Source organism: Moschus berezovskii, chromosome 12 (assembly GCF_049115385.1).
Source record: "Moschus berezovskii isolate FMDL1 chromosome 12, NW_MosBer_1.0, whole genome shotgun sequence".
NCBI lineage: Eukaryota > Metazoa > Chordata > Mammalia > Artiodactyla > Moschidae > Moschus > Moschus berezovskii.
Window position 1 is genome coordinate 66,556,826 of NC_142471.1, and position 16,451 is coordinate 66,573,276.

General features: G+C 42.2%; 1 protein-coding gene across 1 annotated transcript in view; it reads left to right on the plus strand.

Annotated features, from left to right (window-relative positions):
• Window positions 1-16,451, plus strand: part of ABCC2 (ATP binding cassette subfamily C member 2) — a 71,619-nt gene that overhangs the window by 10,218 nt on the left and 44,950 nt on the right. Inside the window, exons 3-9 of the mRNA XM_055424893.2 lie at window positions 8,365-8,490; window positions 10,228-10,362; window positions 10,570-10,677; window positions 11,092-11,147; window positions 12,635-12,869; window positions 14,733-14,896; window positions 15,698-15,875. Coding sequence (XP_055280868.2) covers window positions 8,365-8,490; window positions 10,228-10,362; window positions 10,570-10,677; window positions 11,092-11,147; window positions 12,635-12,869; window positions 14,733-14,896; window positions 15,698-15,875 — 1,002 coding nt within the window. The remainder of the gene's footprint in view (window positions 1-8,364; window positions 8,491-10,227; window positions 10,363-10,569; window positions 10,678-11,091; window positions 11,148-12,634; window positions 12,870-14,732; window positions 14,897-15,697; window positions 15,876-16,451) is intronic.

The following is a 16,451-nucleotide window of genomic DNA, read 5'->3' on the forward strand; positions in this document are numbered from 1 at the left end:
ACAGAGTCGGACACGACTGAAGTGACTTAGCAGCAACATCTTCTCAAGTCTCTTACAGGACATTTATTTTAAAATAATTTAAAATTCTCTTCACTTAATTTCTGTTTGTTCCATCTCAGAATCAGTTGTTCTGTTTCACTATCTTGGCTCTCTTCTTCACTGGTACTGATTTTTCTCAGCTTTCAGTGGTTATTGGTGTTCTGTTTGCACTAATGAATAGGGGACTAAGTCAATGAACGTGTGGCTGGAGTAGGTTTCCTGGCAATATCTAGATCCACTTCCCCAGGCAGCTTCTTCTTGATGGGAGGACTGCCTGTGAGCTCTCAGTCCTGGACGACTGTCTGTACTCACTCTCTTCCCTCAAGAGCAGGATGCTAGGTGGTACCTCTCCACCTCTGACTGCTGAGTGAAGATGCATTTACTCTGAAGCACCATTACCTGCCCTATCCTACTCCCAGAAGGATTCAATTTCTTTAGCAAATACTTCTACTTTAGCCAGCTTAAGGGTGCTGGTGGCAAATACAGTTGTCTATGGATTTACCTGATGGTCGGGGGGTGGGTGAGAGAATAAAGTGACTGATATAACTGTACCAGTTCACAGAACATCAGTGGAGACTCACTTCTGTCCTGTTTTCCATTCTTACTCTCTGCCAGGGTGGACTAGAAAGAATAGATTTATAGTAAGTTAAGACTCTCTCTTGCAAGTTATACCTGTTGGCTTAAGTAACACATTTTATTATCTTATAAAACAGGAAGTCCAGTGCACCTCCTGGATTTGTTAATATAGCAATTCAATAATATCAACAGGTTGATTATTTTTATCTTTTTTTCTGATAACCTCAGCAAATCAAGCCGGTTATCAATCCAGCACGTGATTGCAAGATGATTGTAGCAGCTTTCACATACAAATGCAGTCATACAATATTTGTCTTTTTGTGTCTGGCTTCTTTCACTTAGCATTATGTTTTCAAGGGGCTCGTTCATGCTGTAGCATGGATCAGTATTTCATTCTTTTTTATGGCTATAGACTACACAATTGTACAGATTCGACATCTTGTTTATCCATTTATCAGTTGATGGGTATTTGAGTTTTTTCCAGTTTTTGTCTATTTGAAAAATACTGTTAGGAACGTTTGTGTACCAGTTTTTAGGTGGACATAGGTTTTCAGTTTTCTTGAATATGTATATGCTTAGCAATAGAATTAGAGTCATATGGTAAATCCATGTCTAATATCTTGAGGAACTGACAAACGTTTTCAAAGTGGCTATACCATTTTACATTCCTGCCAACAAAAAAAAATTTTTGGAGCTACTTGATTTATAATGTTGTATTAGTTTCAGGCATACAATATGGGCTCTAACACTCGTCCACACCAATACTTGCTATTCACCTTTTTGATGGAGAATATAATGTATCTACTATTCTGGTAGGTATGAAGGGATATCTCATTATGGTTTTGATTTGCATCTCCCAAGTGACTAATGATGTTGAGCATTTTTTTTTCAACTGCTTTTTGGCCATTTGTATACTGTCTTTGGAAAAATTTATTCTTTGCATAAACCCTTTATGCATTTTTTAATTGGGTTATATGTATCTTTTTGCTGTTATAAAAAGTTCTTTACATATTCTGGATCTATGTATCACTTTGATCAGTGAGGGAAACCTTTTTCAGAAGCTCACACAAGACAGTCCCCACAAGCTGCCCCTCAACTTCTCTTTGGCCAGAATTGTGTCACATGTCTGTGGCAAAAGCAGTCCCAGGCCAGAGGTTCAGGATCACCAGGATTGGTTTTAATTCACTTCATAGGGTTGGAGATAGGTGCAGTTTCCACCCAAGCCTATGACTGAGCTGAATAGGGTATATAGTTTACAAAAGTGGGGGTTCTGTTAGGAAGAAAATGGCTTTGAGGAGGCAACTCTACCAGTCAGGGTCCTCACAGGAGGCAGATGGCTGAGGCAAAGTAACATGGTGAGAGGAGGTTATATTTACAAAGAGACCTGGGGCTTAGCAGTGAGCTGTTACCACTCCAGGCTCTAAGGGACAATGGTGGAGAGTGAATCTGGTGGGGCAGACAGAAGACACAAGCATAGCAACCAGTGATGTCTATCTCAGGCCCCCTCTCACTGCTTTTTCTTCTGTATATTTTAGACCACAGTTTTCTCTGATCTTTTACTTGTGCTATTGACATGTTTGCATTTTGTTTTCTAAAACTACCTGGTTTACCAAGCTCCCTCACCTTCTTCCATTCATAGTCTCAGTACTACTATAGATTTATTTCTTGGGTACTTCTCTACTATCATTTCAATGGGATAGGAAAGGCTGGGAAACAAGTATACTAAACCTGATATTTTTAAAAATGCTTTTTATTGTGGTAAAATTCACATAATATAAAACATACTATTTTAACCATAGTTAACTGTACAGTGGTACTAAGTGCAACTCTTACCATCATCCATCTCCAACATTTTTCACTTTCCTAAACTGAGACTCTGTCCCCACTAAACACTAAGTTCCCATTACCCCTCCTCAGACTCCCTCCTGCCCCTGGCCTCTACCAGTGTATTGGGGTGACCAAATACTTTCTGACTATATGAATCTGACTATTCTAGGTACCTCGTATAAGTGGAATCAAATAGTATTTGTCTGCACCTACTGTATAGTGAAATGTATTTTTATAAACCTGATATCTTGAACTGGAAACTCCTATCTTTTTCTGTGCATACTTAAAAAACATAATTGAATTCATTGACTGCAATGTTATGGTCTACTTTTTTGCACCTGAGTGTTAAATCACTTCAGTTGTGTCTGACTCCTTTGCAACCCCATGGACTATAGCTCGCCAGGCTCCTCTGTCTATGGAATTCTCCAGGCCAGAATACTGGTGTGGGTTGCCATTTCCTACTCTAGGGGAATCTTCCCAACCCAGGGTTTGAACCCAGGTCTCCTGTATTGAAACAGATTCTTCACTGAAAGCATTGCCTAGTGTTATCAACATTATTCTTAAAACATAATTTTCCACATAGTTTTGATGAGTATACCATAACTTATTTTTAACAGCTCTTCCTAGTAGTGGCTTCTCTCAACTGTAAAAAAGAAATAATAATCACACGCCTCAGTTAAGTAGGTGGAAAACCAGAAGAGGGAGTTCTCACCCACTATAACTGTAGCAGAGCCCAACAAGGAGGAAGAACGCCTCTTCTTTGTAGGCGAGGACTCAGCCAAAGAAAAACCATGGCCTCCTTGTTTACTGTAGCCTTTCCAATTTCCTTTTCCTCTTTATGAAAGTGTTCTCCCTCCCATGTCAGAGGGGCACTTGCATGTGGCTTGCCATGGTTTCAAGACCCCAAAATGCAATCCTCTGTTGAATAAATTGATTTTTGCTGGAGAATTATCTGGCACTTCTTTCAGATCAATACAACAAACCCCTCAACCACTGTTTTGGGTTATTTTAGGTTCTAAAAATTCTTCACTATAAAGAAGGGCTTCCCTTGTGGCTCAGCTAGTAAAGAATCTGCCTGAAATGTGGGAGACCTGGGTTCAATCCCTGGGTTGGGAAGATCCCCTGGAGAAGGGAAAGGCAACCCACTCCAGTGTTCTGGCCTAGAGAATTTCATGGGCTGTATAGTCCTTGGGGTCGCAAAGAGTCAGACACAACTGAGCAACTTTCACTTTCACTATAAAGAAAGAGACTTCAGTTAACATTCTTGCACTTAAATATTTGCCTGCAATTCAGCTTATTTCCTCAGAATAGATTCCCAGAAGTAGAACTACTATGTCAACGTATACAAGCAACTTAAAACTTTTGAAACATAATGAAAAAAATTTTTAATTTAGGAAGGTTTTTTATTACATTATAATCTCACCATGGAAGTGTGTTAAAGTGCTTAGCTCTGTACTTTTGCTAGCACTGAGTAACATGTTTTTCTTTAATTTTATATGCAAAAGTGATATCCTATTGTTTTATTTTATATTTCTGTAATAATGTGACTGATTTTTAAAAAATGATTAAGAATACAACTTTTAAAAAATGCATAATGTGAGAGTCATGAGTTGTTTTATTTAGGGCAAAATGAGGACTATAGCCTGGAAGACACCATCTCAGATATTTCTGAGAAACTGTTCCAAAGAATTAGGGGGGAATGTCAGTATATATGTGACTCTGGTGAAGTGGGAGTGCATGCAATCAAGCACATATTTTTTGCAGGTTTATTCTAGTCATAAGGAGCAGATGTCTCCATGAAGATTTTACTGCTTTTCTAGATATGAGAAGATACAAGAATTTGGGTTCATAAAATTCAGCCCCTAAAAATATGTATCTGAAGATAGTTTCCACTGGTTCCCCACCACCCTGAGCACAGAATGCCTCATTTCTGCTCTCCACCAAGAACTCCTTTCAGGGGGTGTTAAAAGTCAGCAGCTGAAGCAGCATATGGTCTAATCCTTGCAAAGGTAGATGGCAAATGTCAATCTGTAGTTGATACTTTATTTTTAAATTGTCTGTTCACGTCAGTTCAGGTCACTTGCTCCTTTTTTAAAAAATGAGCGTATTCATTTACTTTTTATCTTTTGAACAGATAATTTGCAGAAGGTTACGAAATTCAAAAGCTGCAAAAGGATATATGATACTCCTTGTCATTCATTCCTGTCTGAGGTGGCAACCATTGATACCGGTTCCTTGTATACTCTCAGAGATAACCTATGCTTTTATAAGTACCTGCCGAGGTATACTTTTCTACACAAATGTTAGTACTAGTCTTATATACATCCTTATGTGTCTTGGAGGTCCTCCCATTTTAGCACTTAAGATCTGCTTCACTCTTTTATATTTGGCTGTGTTGGATCTTTGTTGCTGCGTGGGCTTTTCTCTAGTTGCAGAGAGCCGGGCTACTCTCCAGTGTTGTGCACGGGCTTCTCGTTGCAGAGGCTTCTCTCGCTGTGGAGCATGCGCTCTCGGGTGCACAGACTTCAGCAGTAGCAGCACATGGGCTCGGTAGTTACAGTTCCCAAACTGTGGAGCACAGACTCAATAGTTGTGGTGCGTGGACTTTGTTCCATGGCAAGTGGGATCTTCCTGGATCAGGGCTCTAACCCATGTCTCCTGCATTGGAAAGGGGATTCTTTACTACTGAGGCACCACGGAAGCCCCTGCTTCTTTCTTTCTAATGATCACTCGAGATGCTGTTATTTGGATATACCATAATTTACATCCTCTGCTTGATAGAAATCCAAGCGGTTTCTAACTATCTGCCATCAAAAGCAATGCTGCAATGAGTGTGTCTATAGGATAAACTCCTAGAAATAAAATTACTGGGTTAAAAGTATGTGGACTTAAAAAAAGTGTGCAGACTCAATTGCTTTGTATAATTTTTTTTTTTTTTTTGGTTGTGTTGAGTCTTGGTTACTGTGCGTGGGCTTTCTCTAGCTGTGCAGAGCGAGGGCTGCTCTCTAGCTGTGGTACATGGGGTTCTCACTGTGGTGGCTTCTCTTGTTGCAAAGCATGGGCTCTGGACTTTTGGGTTCAGGTGCTGCAGCTCTCGGGAAATAGAATGTGGGCTCAGAAGTTGTGACTTAGTTGCTCCCTGGCATGTGGAATCTTCCCAGACCATGGATCAAACCCATGTCCCCTGCATTTTTATCCATTGAGCCACCAGGGAAGTCCTATAGGAATGTTTGATAATGTAAGTCGGTCCTTTTTGATATGGACTGCTCAGTGTATTTCTTGTCAATTTGTATGAATTTAATATATGTAAGCCTGTGGCAAAGGTTTCTTCCTTTTCCTTAGCCTGGGGAGTGGTCTGCTGGTTTGTAGTCTCTTTATCCAGGCATCCTCAAGGGTGAGTGCTTTAGCTCTAGCTTGCACTGTTTTATCTCCTAATTTACCTAAAGGCAAACATAAATTATTGTTTAAAAAGCTATGTTATTTTTTCCCCCAAAATCTTTACAGTCTCCAGTGAGGAAAGCAGAATATACTTAAGAAAGATGCATTCCCCTTATAAACATGTCTTTGACTCTGTACCTTGCTAAGTAATAGCATTTGTCCTATTAAAGGTGCTTTTGTCTTCCTTCTTGGCTGGTTTTCATTATAAAGGGCCCAGGGACTTCCTTGATGGTCCAGTGGTCAGAACTCTGTGCTAGCACTGCAGAGGGGTGTGGGTTGGATCCCTGGTCTGGGAGCTAAGATCTCGCTTGCTGTTCAGGGCAGCTAAAAAAAAAAGGAAAAAAGAGGTGGGGGATGATATCGCTGCCTGAGCTGAACCATTCTGGATGAATGAGGCTTATGGAATGAGTATGCATAGATGGATGGGAAAAGGAAGTGGTGAAGATGGGGAGCTGATACTAAAGATGTTCATTTTGAGGAGTAAGATACTGGTGGACCTCCTCAATGGAGGTAATAATTTTCCCTTCTGATGGGTGGGCCGTAGTTCTTTAGAACAACATGTATCGTGTCTTATGACCTCATAAGACAAATATTGACATGGTTGCAATCATTAACTTCAAAGTTTATATGAGAAAGCTGGGGATACTGACCTAGGAGAGGGAATAGTGCCATCCCAGTTGGGGTGGAAGAATTCCCTTTTAAAATCTGTTTGATTAGTTACCTATTACTATGCAATAAATTACCCCCAAACTAAGCAGCTTAAGAATAAACACTTTTTTTTTAACTTCACAGTTTTCATGGGTCAAGGATTTGGGAGCAGCTTATCTGAGTTCAGTGTCTGTCTTGAGGTTGCAGTTAATACACAGGCTGAGACTAAGGTCATCTGAAGGCTTGATTGGAGCTAGAAAGAAAATCTACTTCTGAATTGACATACCTACTTGGCTTTTGGCAGGAGGTCTCAGTTCCTATCCAAGTAGAGCTCTCCAAAGAGCTACTTGAGTGTCCTCATGATGGGGCTGGAAGTTTCCCTTGTGGTGAATGATCTGAGCAAGAAAACATAGAGGAAGCTACACTGTTTTCTATGCCCTAGTCTTGGAAGTCACACACTGTTACTTCTGCCATATTCTGTTCATTACAAGCAAGTCAGAGTTCAGCCCAGACTCAAGAGAAGGGGGAATTAATCTCTAATTTTTAAGGAAGGAGTACCAGGGAATTTGTGGACATATTTTAAAATCATCACACTTGAGACTTCCCTGATGGTTAAGAATTCTTCTTCCAGGGGCCTCCCTGGTGACTCAATGGTAAATAATCTGCCTGCCAACACAAGAGACATGGGTTCAATCCCTGATCTGGGAAGATTCTATACGCTGAGGAGCAACTAAGTCCGTGAAGCACGATTTCCAAGCCTGTGATCACAACTGCTGAGCCCATGTGCTGTAACTACTGAAGCTTGTGCACCTAGAGCTCATGTTCCACTACAAGAGAAGCCACTGCAGTGAGAAGCCCATGCACCACAACTGGAGAGGGCCTGCAGTAATGCAAACCCAGTACAGCCAAAAATAAAGTAATAAAAATCCTCCTTCTAATATATGGGGCATGGGTTCGATCCCTGGTCAGGGAACTAAGAATCCCACATACAGAAGGGCGACTAAGCCTGTGAGCCTCAACTACTGAGCCCACACACCTCAACTAGAGAGAAGCCCCCACACCGCAATGAAGATCTAGTGCTTCAGCTAAGACCTGACACATCCAAAAATGAATCTTAAAATAGTCACACTCGACATTCCTTAACACTTATCATAGCATACTTTGAACTTTATCCCATTGCTTGAACTCTATGTATTAGTTGCAGAAATATTTATTGTTATCTGAATCACTGTTTATCATTTTATTGAGCTATAGTTGATGTACAATGTTATATAAATTATAGATGTACAATATGATTCACAGTTTTAAAGGTTATACCCCATTTATTGTTATAAAATATTGGCATATTCCCTGTGTTATATAATATATCCTTGTAGCTTATTTTATACCTAAGAGTTTGTACCTCTTAACTCCCTACCCCACTTCTCTCTCCCCACTGGTAACCAATAATTTGTTCTCTATATCAGTGAGTCTGCTTCTTTTTTGATAACAGAAAAGAATATAATATAAAAATTCACTAGTTTGATATATTTTTTAGATTTCACATATAAGTGATATCATACAGCTATTTCTTTGACTTATTTCACTAAGCATGGTCCTTGCCAAGTCTATCCACGTTGCTGAAAAGGGCACAATTTCATTCTTTTTATGGCCGAGTAGTATTCGTGTATGTGTGTGTGTGTGTATCAGTCACAGCTTCTTTATGCACTCATCTGTTAATGGACACTTAGGTTGCTTCTGTATCTTGCACTGCCTACCATTTTTACCATCCGTTACTGGGAACCATTATGTTCTAAAGAATGATATCCTCCTAACAGTAGTCTTTTGCCTTCTCAGGTGATTGTTGGCTTTCTTCTTATTCTGGCAGCCATAGATCTGGCTCTTGCGCTCACAGAAGACACTGGACAAGCCACAGTTCCTGCTGTTAGATATACCAATCCAATCCTCTACCTGGTCACATGGGTAAGGCTAATCATCAGTTCTACCCTGTTTATCTTCTCATAGCCATCTAGCTGAAATTTGTTCTTATGGAATGAGATTAAGTTCAATTTCATCTACCTTTTTCAAAGGACCTATGTAATAGGGTAAGACAAATTTTAGCTTTTCATTTGCTTTTAAACATGAGTTTATAATGCTTTCTTCTTAGGGTAAGTACTAGCTTTAATGACTAAGATATGTACGTTATGCCTTCATATCTTGCCATCTAAGGATCACAGATGAAATCCAAGTTTCTTGATGTAAAATAATTTTCTAAATGTTGTAAACACTTTTAAATTGATTTGTGACTCTTAATCAACAGATCACTGTATCTAGAGCTGTTTGTATAGATTTGACAAACTTATGTCTTTCCTACAGGCATGGTTTTGGGGGCGGGGAGAGGGAGAGCTGCACAGTGTTGGAGAAAACTATTAAATTTACTACCATCATTTTGTTTTATTTATTTATTTATTTGGCCACACCATGTGCCTTGTGGGACAACCAGTGATGGAACCCAGATCCCTAGCAGTGAAAGTGCTGAATCCTAACCACTGGACCACCAGAGAATTCCCATTATCATCATTTTAAAAGAGGAAGATATAACATAATTATTCATATTCCTAAACTATCTTGAAAAATCAGAATGCCTGGCAACTGTGGGCCAACATTCCCACAGTGCAAGTCAGCCAGGACTGAAGCAGCTGGTCACTTTAGACCAGGCTCGTACTATCCTTCAGCCTCACTTCACTTGGTAACATGGCGTGCCTGGCTCCTGTAAGGACTTTGTTTTGTTGTTATGAAACAGATAAAGATCTAGGCAGCAGTGTGCTGGAACAGACTCACAAAGCTGACTGTGCCTCTCTTCCCAACCCCGAGTTTGGAGACATGAGGCTGGAGATTGAAATCCACCATGACACTTGTTTTTATATCATGGAAATTCACACATGCCTCAAATGCATGCCTCTGTTTTCAGAATGCTGGTTTATTAGCACAGCACTGGGTCTAGGAAAACAACATTTAATTCATTATTGTTAAGTGAAATAATGTGAGGCAAAGTTTTTTTTTTGTTGTTGTTAATTGCTTAAATATTATTAGAAAATATCATGATATAGACACCTATTCAGAATGTTCCTTCCCCTTCTGACTGCTGTAGTGCCTAAAATTATTTTCTTGGTCTTTGGAAAGATTTTTCTGGCTCCCAAAGTTACTCCATTTAGGGGGTGACCCTCTCTGTTCCTGGCTGACTCCCACCCAAATGCAGTGAATAGAGACGGGATTCAGTTCAGTTCAGTCGCTCAATCATGTCCGACTCTTTGCGACCCCATAGACTGCAGCACGCCAGGCCTCCCTGTCCATCACCAACTCCCGGAGTTTACTCAAACTCATGTCCATTGAGTCGGTGATGCCATCCAGCCATCTCATCCTCTGTCGGTCCCCTTCTCCTCTTGCCTTTAATCTTTCCCAGCATCAGGGTCTTTTCAAATGAGTCAGTTCTTTGCATCAGAGATGGGATAGGGAAAGGGGATTCTAGACAAAGCACCCGGGTCCTGAAAGAGAAAGTTGGGTGGTAGCAGGGAGGAAATGTACTAGTTGGCATCAGATTAGTTACAGCAGTCTCCCCCTCCAGCCTCCATTTCTCCCTCTGTTCTCTGACATCTCTCTTGCCCCTTGTCCTTGGATGGTGACACTATTTTTCCAAACATGATGTAAATTTCTCTTTAGGTCCTGGTTTTACTGATCCAACACAGCAGGCAACGGTGTGTGCAGAAGGACTCTTGGTACCTGTCCTTATTCTGGATTCTCTCAATACTCTGTAGCACTTTCCAACTTCAGACTCTTATCCGGGCACTCTTAAAGGTAAGGAGGAGAGGGATGGTGCCATGAGGAGGTACTCCTGGGCAGCTTCTAAGTTGGAGTAAATGACATCAGGCAAATTGAGTTCCAGGGTAGGATTGTATTTAGGGGATTTGATAACAGACTTTAATTACGAGCATTGATACATAGGAGCTATTTATATTGAATTCAGATAAAAGGCTCATTTTCTTTGTTTTTTCTCCCCCATAGGACAGCAGTTCTAATCTGGCCTACTCCTGCGTGTACTTCATCTTCTATGCATTCCAGATCCTGGTCCTGATCCTTTCAGGATTTTCAGAAAAAGATGACTCATCAAAAGTGAGACTTGAAATATGACCACCTCATATGTTGGTTAATTGGGTGGTATCTTGATAAACGTAACTTTGAGATGTCAAGGTCTCATGAAGGTCCCACAACCTCAGAATACAGTAATATAGATGATTTTGTGACATAAGGACACAAAGTGACTAGAATTTGGAAACATTAACTTTTATGTTGACCCACCAAGCTTCAGCATAGACAGTTAATTCATATATCTATGCCAAAAAGTCTGGTTATCATTCTACTGGTGACCTTAGCATGTCCAAACAAACACGTTGAACAGGCCACTTCAGTGTCATATCTAGTTTCTAGCATAGCATCTATTTAGAAATATCAATTTCTGATTTTAGAGCTCCATTGAATTCCTGTTTCTAATTGATTTACTTTCTGATTTTTTTGTGTGTCTTGCAGAATCCTTCAGCCACAGCTTCATTTTTGAGTAGTATCACCTTTAGTTGGTATGACAGGTAGGAAATGCCTGGAGTGTGGCTTATCTCTATCCTTCACCCCTCAAATCTTTGTTTTAAAAGTCACCTGCTGTGGCCTCCATTTCTCCTCTACTTAGAGTCAGAGCAATACAGATCAGTTTATTGCCTTCCCTTCACAAGGTAGATGGGGAAACTGAGAGGAAGGAGGGAATTTCTTTTTTTTTTTTTTGGTAGCCTGGAGTGGGGGAATTCCACACACACTAAAAAACAGACAGAAGGAAAAGGAGGCAGGAAGACAGGAAAAGGAAAATTGGGGGGCAAGAAGTGTGGCACAGACTTGGGTAAGGGATGAATAGCTGTCCTGGGCTGCCAGGAGATCTAGAACAGCCATCCTTGGCCTTTGTAGTTGCATGGACCCCTTGGGCAGCCTGGTAGCACCCATGAATCCCTTCTCAGATAATGTTTTAAACATGTACAATAAAAGACATGAAATTGTAAAGGGAGACAAATATACTGAAATGTAGTTACCTAAATAGCCTTTTAAAATAAAATCTGTGATATAGGAACACTTGCGCCTCTTTGCCTCGGAGAAGGCAATGGCAAGCCACTCCAGTACTATTGCCTAGAAAATCCCATGGATGGAGGAGCCTGGTAGGCTGCAGTCCGTGGGGTCGCTAAGGGTCGGACACAACTGAGCGACTTCACTTTCACTTTTCACTTTCCACTTTCACACATTGGAGAAGGAAATGGCAACCCACTCCAGTGTTCTTGCCTGGAGAATCCCAGGGACGGGGGAGCCTGGTGGGCTTCCGTCTATGGGGTCACACAGAGTCGGACACGACTGAAGTGACTTAGCAGCAGCAGCAGCGCCTCTTTGCAAAAGCATTAAATAACAAGACCCAGTGCTGGGTTTTAGTTTCATGGCAGTGATGAGTGTACATGAGCCATGAAAACATCTGTGGTGTCTCCTTGTAACAAAGGCACAAGTACTCTGTTTTACAACTGTGGTTGGTTGACTACATTCGTATTAGAACTAGGAAAGTCTGTGTTTCAGTTAGAAGCGAATAGGAATAAAGATGTAATTTGTTTTCCATCCATGTTCTTGAATCTCATGTTGAGGAGCCCTGATCTAGAGAGACAGAATAGAGGCGGCCTCTGGGTCTGCTCATTTCCTTAAGGGCCTCTTGGAGGCTTCTCAAGGGATGCCATGGTGGCAGCCAATATTTGAGGAGGAAGGAGCAGGATGTGGGTAGGTGATGCTCTTTTGACTCTTAAATCAGTAGAATCCCTTCTCTTTCTCTTATTGTTTTCTCCCACCTTCAATCACCCCTACTTGCTCCCTTTTCTGCCCTCCCCACTCCTCTTTCAAGTTCCTAGGGCTAGGAGCTGGGGTAGCGGGGTAAGGGAGAAGCCCCATTCTTCTGTCCCTCCATCCTGGAACTGGATGGTTTTGATAGAGGCAAAGAGGAGACCACCTCTGGCGCCCCCTCTGCAGGGCCTCAGCCTGTGGCTCACTCTTGTTCCAGCACTGTTCTGAAAGGCTTCAGGAAACCTCTGACGCTCGAAGATATCTGGGATATTGAAGACGCGGCTAAAACAAAGGCACTAGTCAGCAGGTTTGAAAAGTACATGGCAGAAGAGCTACAGAAGGCCAGGCGGGCATTCCAGAAACGGCAGAAGAAGAAATCCAAGCGGAACCCTGGAGCCAGCATGAACGGCTTGGACAAGAACCAGAGTCGAAGCCAAGATGTCCTTGTCCTGGTAACTTTGCCACGAGTGTCTGTTCAAACGTCCTGCACATCACTGGTGTCCTGGGGATGGTGATTCTGTCCTTACATTTTTACAGCACTTTACACTTTGCAGTACATTTTATATTAGTAGTATTCACAGTACTATCACAGTACCTTAGTGATGGATGCTTGGGGGTGTAATGTAATACTGTTCTCTCTCCTTTGGGGTATATATGACATTTTTCTCAATGTCTTTTTTAGCAGAAAAATAAAACAATACCTTAGCTTTGCTAGAATTTGCATGTTGGTGGGATTTAGTGTTAGCTAATTTATTTTTTTATTTACTTGAAAATATTTATTGAGTAGCACTGTGAGTTGGAGACCATTCTGGGCACAGATATAAAGAGTCCTGAAGGAGTCCTCATCTTTAGAGAGCTAGAAAATAACTAAGAAACCAATACATACGTTACCCTTTCAGAGCAGGAGGTCCTATTAAGAAAATATATTCATGTATTTGGGGTGAAGTGCTTCCTTAGAGTAACAGGAGAAGCTTCAGAGGAGGTGATATTTGGGCCGAGATCCAAGCTATGAGAAGAGCCCATCAGAAGGAAGACTGTTCCACTCACAGGGGGCTGGGTTGTGAGGCTGAGAGGGGAACATGGTTGGTTGGTTTGGAGGGGAGAGAGAGGCTGAGTGTGCAGGGAGATGAGCGCAGGAAAGTGGGCAGGTATAAAGTGATATAGACCCTTATGGGCCACGGTGAAGAGTCTGGATTTTAAGTCTGATGGAAAGCCAGGAGAAAGTTTTGAGCAGAGGAGTAATGCAATCAGATTTACATTTTGAAAAGTCCATTTGGGTAGCTGCCAGGAGAATGAATGATTGGGGTGGAGGTGGGGGCAGTGGAAGCTAAGAGGTAGTCTGAGGCAGTTGTTCAGGCAGAGACCGATAAGATGGGACCTCAGTGACATTTATAAGAGGATGCCACTGAGCCTGAGAATCTGGAATTGGGAGTCTGTCAGGGCAGGAAAAGAAAGTAGTGGGTGAGTGGTGGTGACACCCCACACCGTACATTCCCAGGGTTGCTGAGACAAAGCACCACAAACTGCATGGTTTAAAACAACAGAAAGGTATTGTCTCACAGCTCAGGAGGCCAAGAGTCTGAAATCAAATCATCAGGAGGATTACGCTCCCTTCAAACCCTATATGGGAGAAAGCTTCTTTGCCTTTTCCACCTTCTGGGTTTGGCCAGCAGTTCTTGGTGTTCTGTGGCTTTTGGATGTGTTACCCCACTCTCTGCCTCTGTCATCACGTGGCCTTTTCCCCTGCTGCCCCGTCTGTCTCCTTACAAGGACACCAACCATATTAGAGTAGGACCCATGATGCACTCTAATGACTTCATCCTAACTTGATTACATCTGCAAGGCCCTATTTCCAAACAAGGGCACAGTCTAAAGCACTGGGGTTTAGGACTTCAACATTCCTTTTGAGGGGGATTCTAGTCAACCCATAACATCCCACAATAATGTCAAGCAGGAAAAGAACGAAAAGTCTTCTAAGCATCTGAAATATATATTAATATATATGTTAGCACGTCCATGCCCTTCCCTCCCACAATGCCCCACAGGCCCCCTCAGAGTCTGTTCTATGTTTTTACATGCTATTTTCATCCACTTTGTTGCCTGTTTTCCTAATCCAAAATAGATTCTAAGCATCAGTTAAGAGGTGAGAGGGGAACAGTGACAGCAGCTAAAAAGGTGGATGGGACCAGGCAGTGAACCATCCTGTTCAGTGATGGCCACAGGAATCAGGGGCTAACGCTCGGGAGCTGGTCAGTGAAGACAAAGTCTTACACCATGCACTTCTGCAAGCACTGCTTGTTTGGTTTTGTCCCCAGGAAGAAACTAAAAAGAAAAAAAAGAAGTCTGGGACCACAAAAGACTTTCCCAAGTCCTGGCTGGTGAAGGCGCTCTTCAAAACTTTCTACGTCATCTTCCTGAAATCATTCCTGCTGAAGGTGGTGTATGACATCCTCACGTTTCTGAATCCTCAGTTGCTGAAGTGAGTCCCCAGACCCTGGGCTGTCTCTTTAGGGCCTCCTCTGCCACTCTGCTTTTTGCTCCTTGTATATTTAGGCAGGAACCTATTATTAAGTTCCTAATTTTAAAAAAATGCTCATAATTTTCTTCCACCTTACAGCATTGTGTTCATGAAAAGCACAAGGCATTTTTCAAGGTCTAAAATAACATGGTCTTTAGCCTTCCTCTTTCCCATGTCCCTTTCCTCATAGGAAGCCGAGTACTTCTTAGGGGCATTTCTTAAACAGAATTGCTGTGAGCTGAGCTGTGTCCAAGAGGTAGGCCTCATACCCGAGGAGAGGCTTGTAAGCAGTCTTTGTAACCTCATTGCTCCCCAGCCAGGCGTTAAGTGGGCGGTTCCAGTTAATCATGACATGACTTCAGTCTGCCAGGATCTATGGAATACACTATCCTCCAGGGGAAACCCTTCTAACTCATGCTGGATACGTGTTCTAATTCCTTTCCAGGAATAAATCAACTTGCCACACATAGCTCCTTCTACCAGCGGGTAGGGAAAGAGAGGCCCAGAGAAAGCCCGGCAGCGGCAGCTCTGTGGAGCACACAGTATCCTGTCTCACAGCTGTGGGTCATCAACCCTTAGCCCTTGCTGCTCATCTCCAAAGGCATGAGTGCAAGCATGGCTGTGGAGCTCAGTCTTCCAAGAGCATTGAACTGTAGTCATTCAGTTACCTCCGGGGTAGGGCAGGGTAGCTGGCTGTGCACAGTGAGGGTCAGGAGCCCTCGGAGGCTTGATGTTAGCACTTACTTGGTTTTGCTCTGGCAGGTTGCTGATCGCCTTTGCAAATGACGGTGAAATATATCTGTGGACTGGATATCTCTATTCAATCCTCCTCTTTGTTGTGGCCCTCATCCAGTCTATCTGCCTTCAGTATTACTTTCAGCTGTGCTTTATGCTGGGCATTAAAGTGCGGACCACCGTCATGGCTTCTGTATACAAGAAGGTATGTGGGGTATGCCAGAGATCACCAAAGAAAATCCCCTTAGTAAACATGAGCCTTTGTTCCACGATTGAGGAAAACTTGATGGAAGTGATAACTGACCTCAACACTGAATTTTGGCTAAACATACAGCCTTCTTTAGACATGTCTTTGGAAATTAAAATGAAAAGAATAGAATATGAATAGAATGTGTATGTGGCGGGGGGTGGGTGGGTGGTGGATTGTATCCTACTGCAGGGGAAAGCTGGCAAACTTCTCTGCCCAGGATCTGCCTTTCAGCCTTGAAGGCTGGCATACCATCTCTCTCTTTCTTCTCTCCACAAGCTGACAACACCTTAGGATAGAATGTGAAGTCAGAAAAGCAGCTGACCAAGGGCAGACTCTTAATTTAAACCAAGTGCTACGTGAAACTGGGCTCAAGAGACCTGGTGTATCCATCTCAAATCACATTTTACCATAGACTGGTATACTCTGTAGACCAGGGCTCCATCTCCCTGGACTGCCTTTTGCCTAGTGATTTCTTTTTCAGTCTTGAGTGGCACCCAACTCCTCCTCTGCCTGATTCCTTCTTTGGATTTG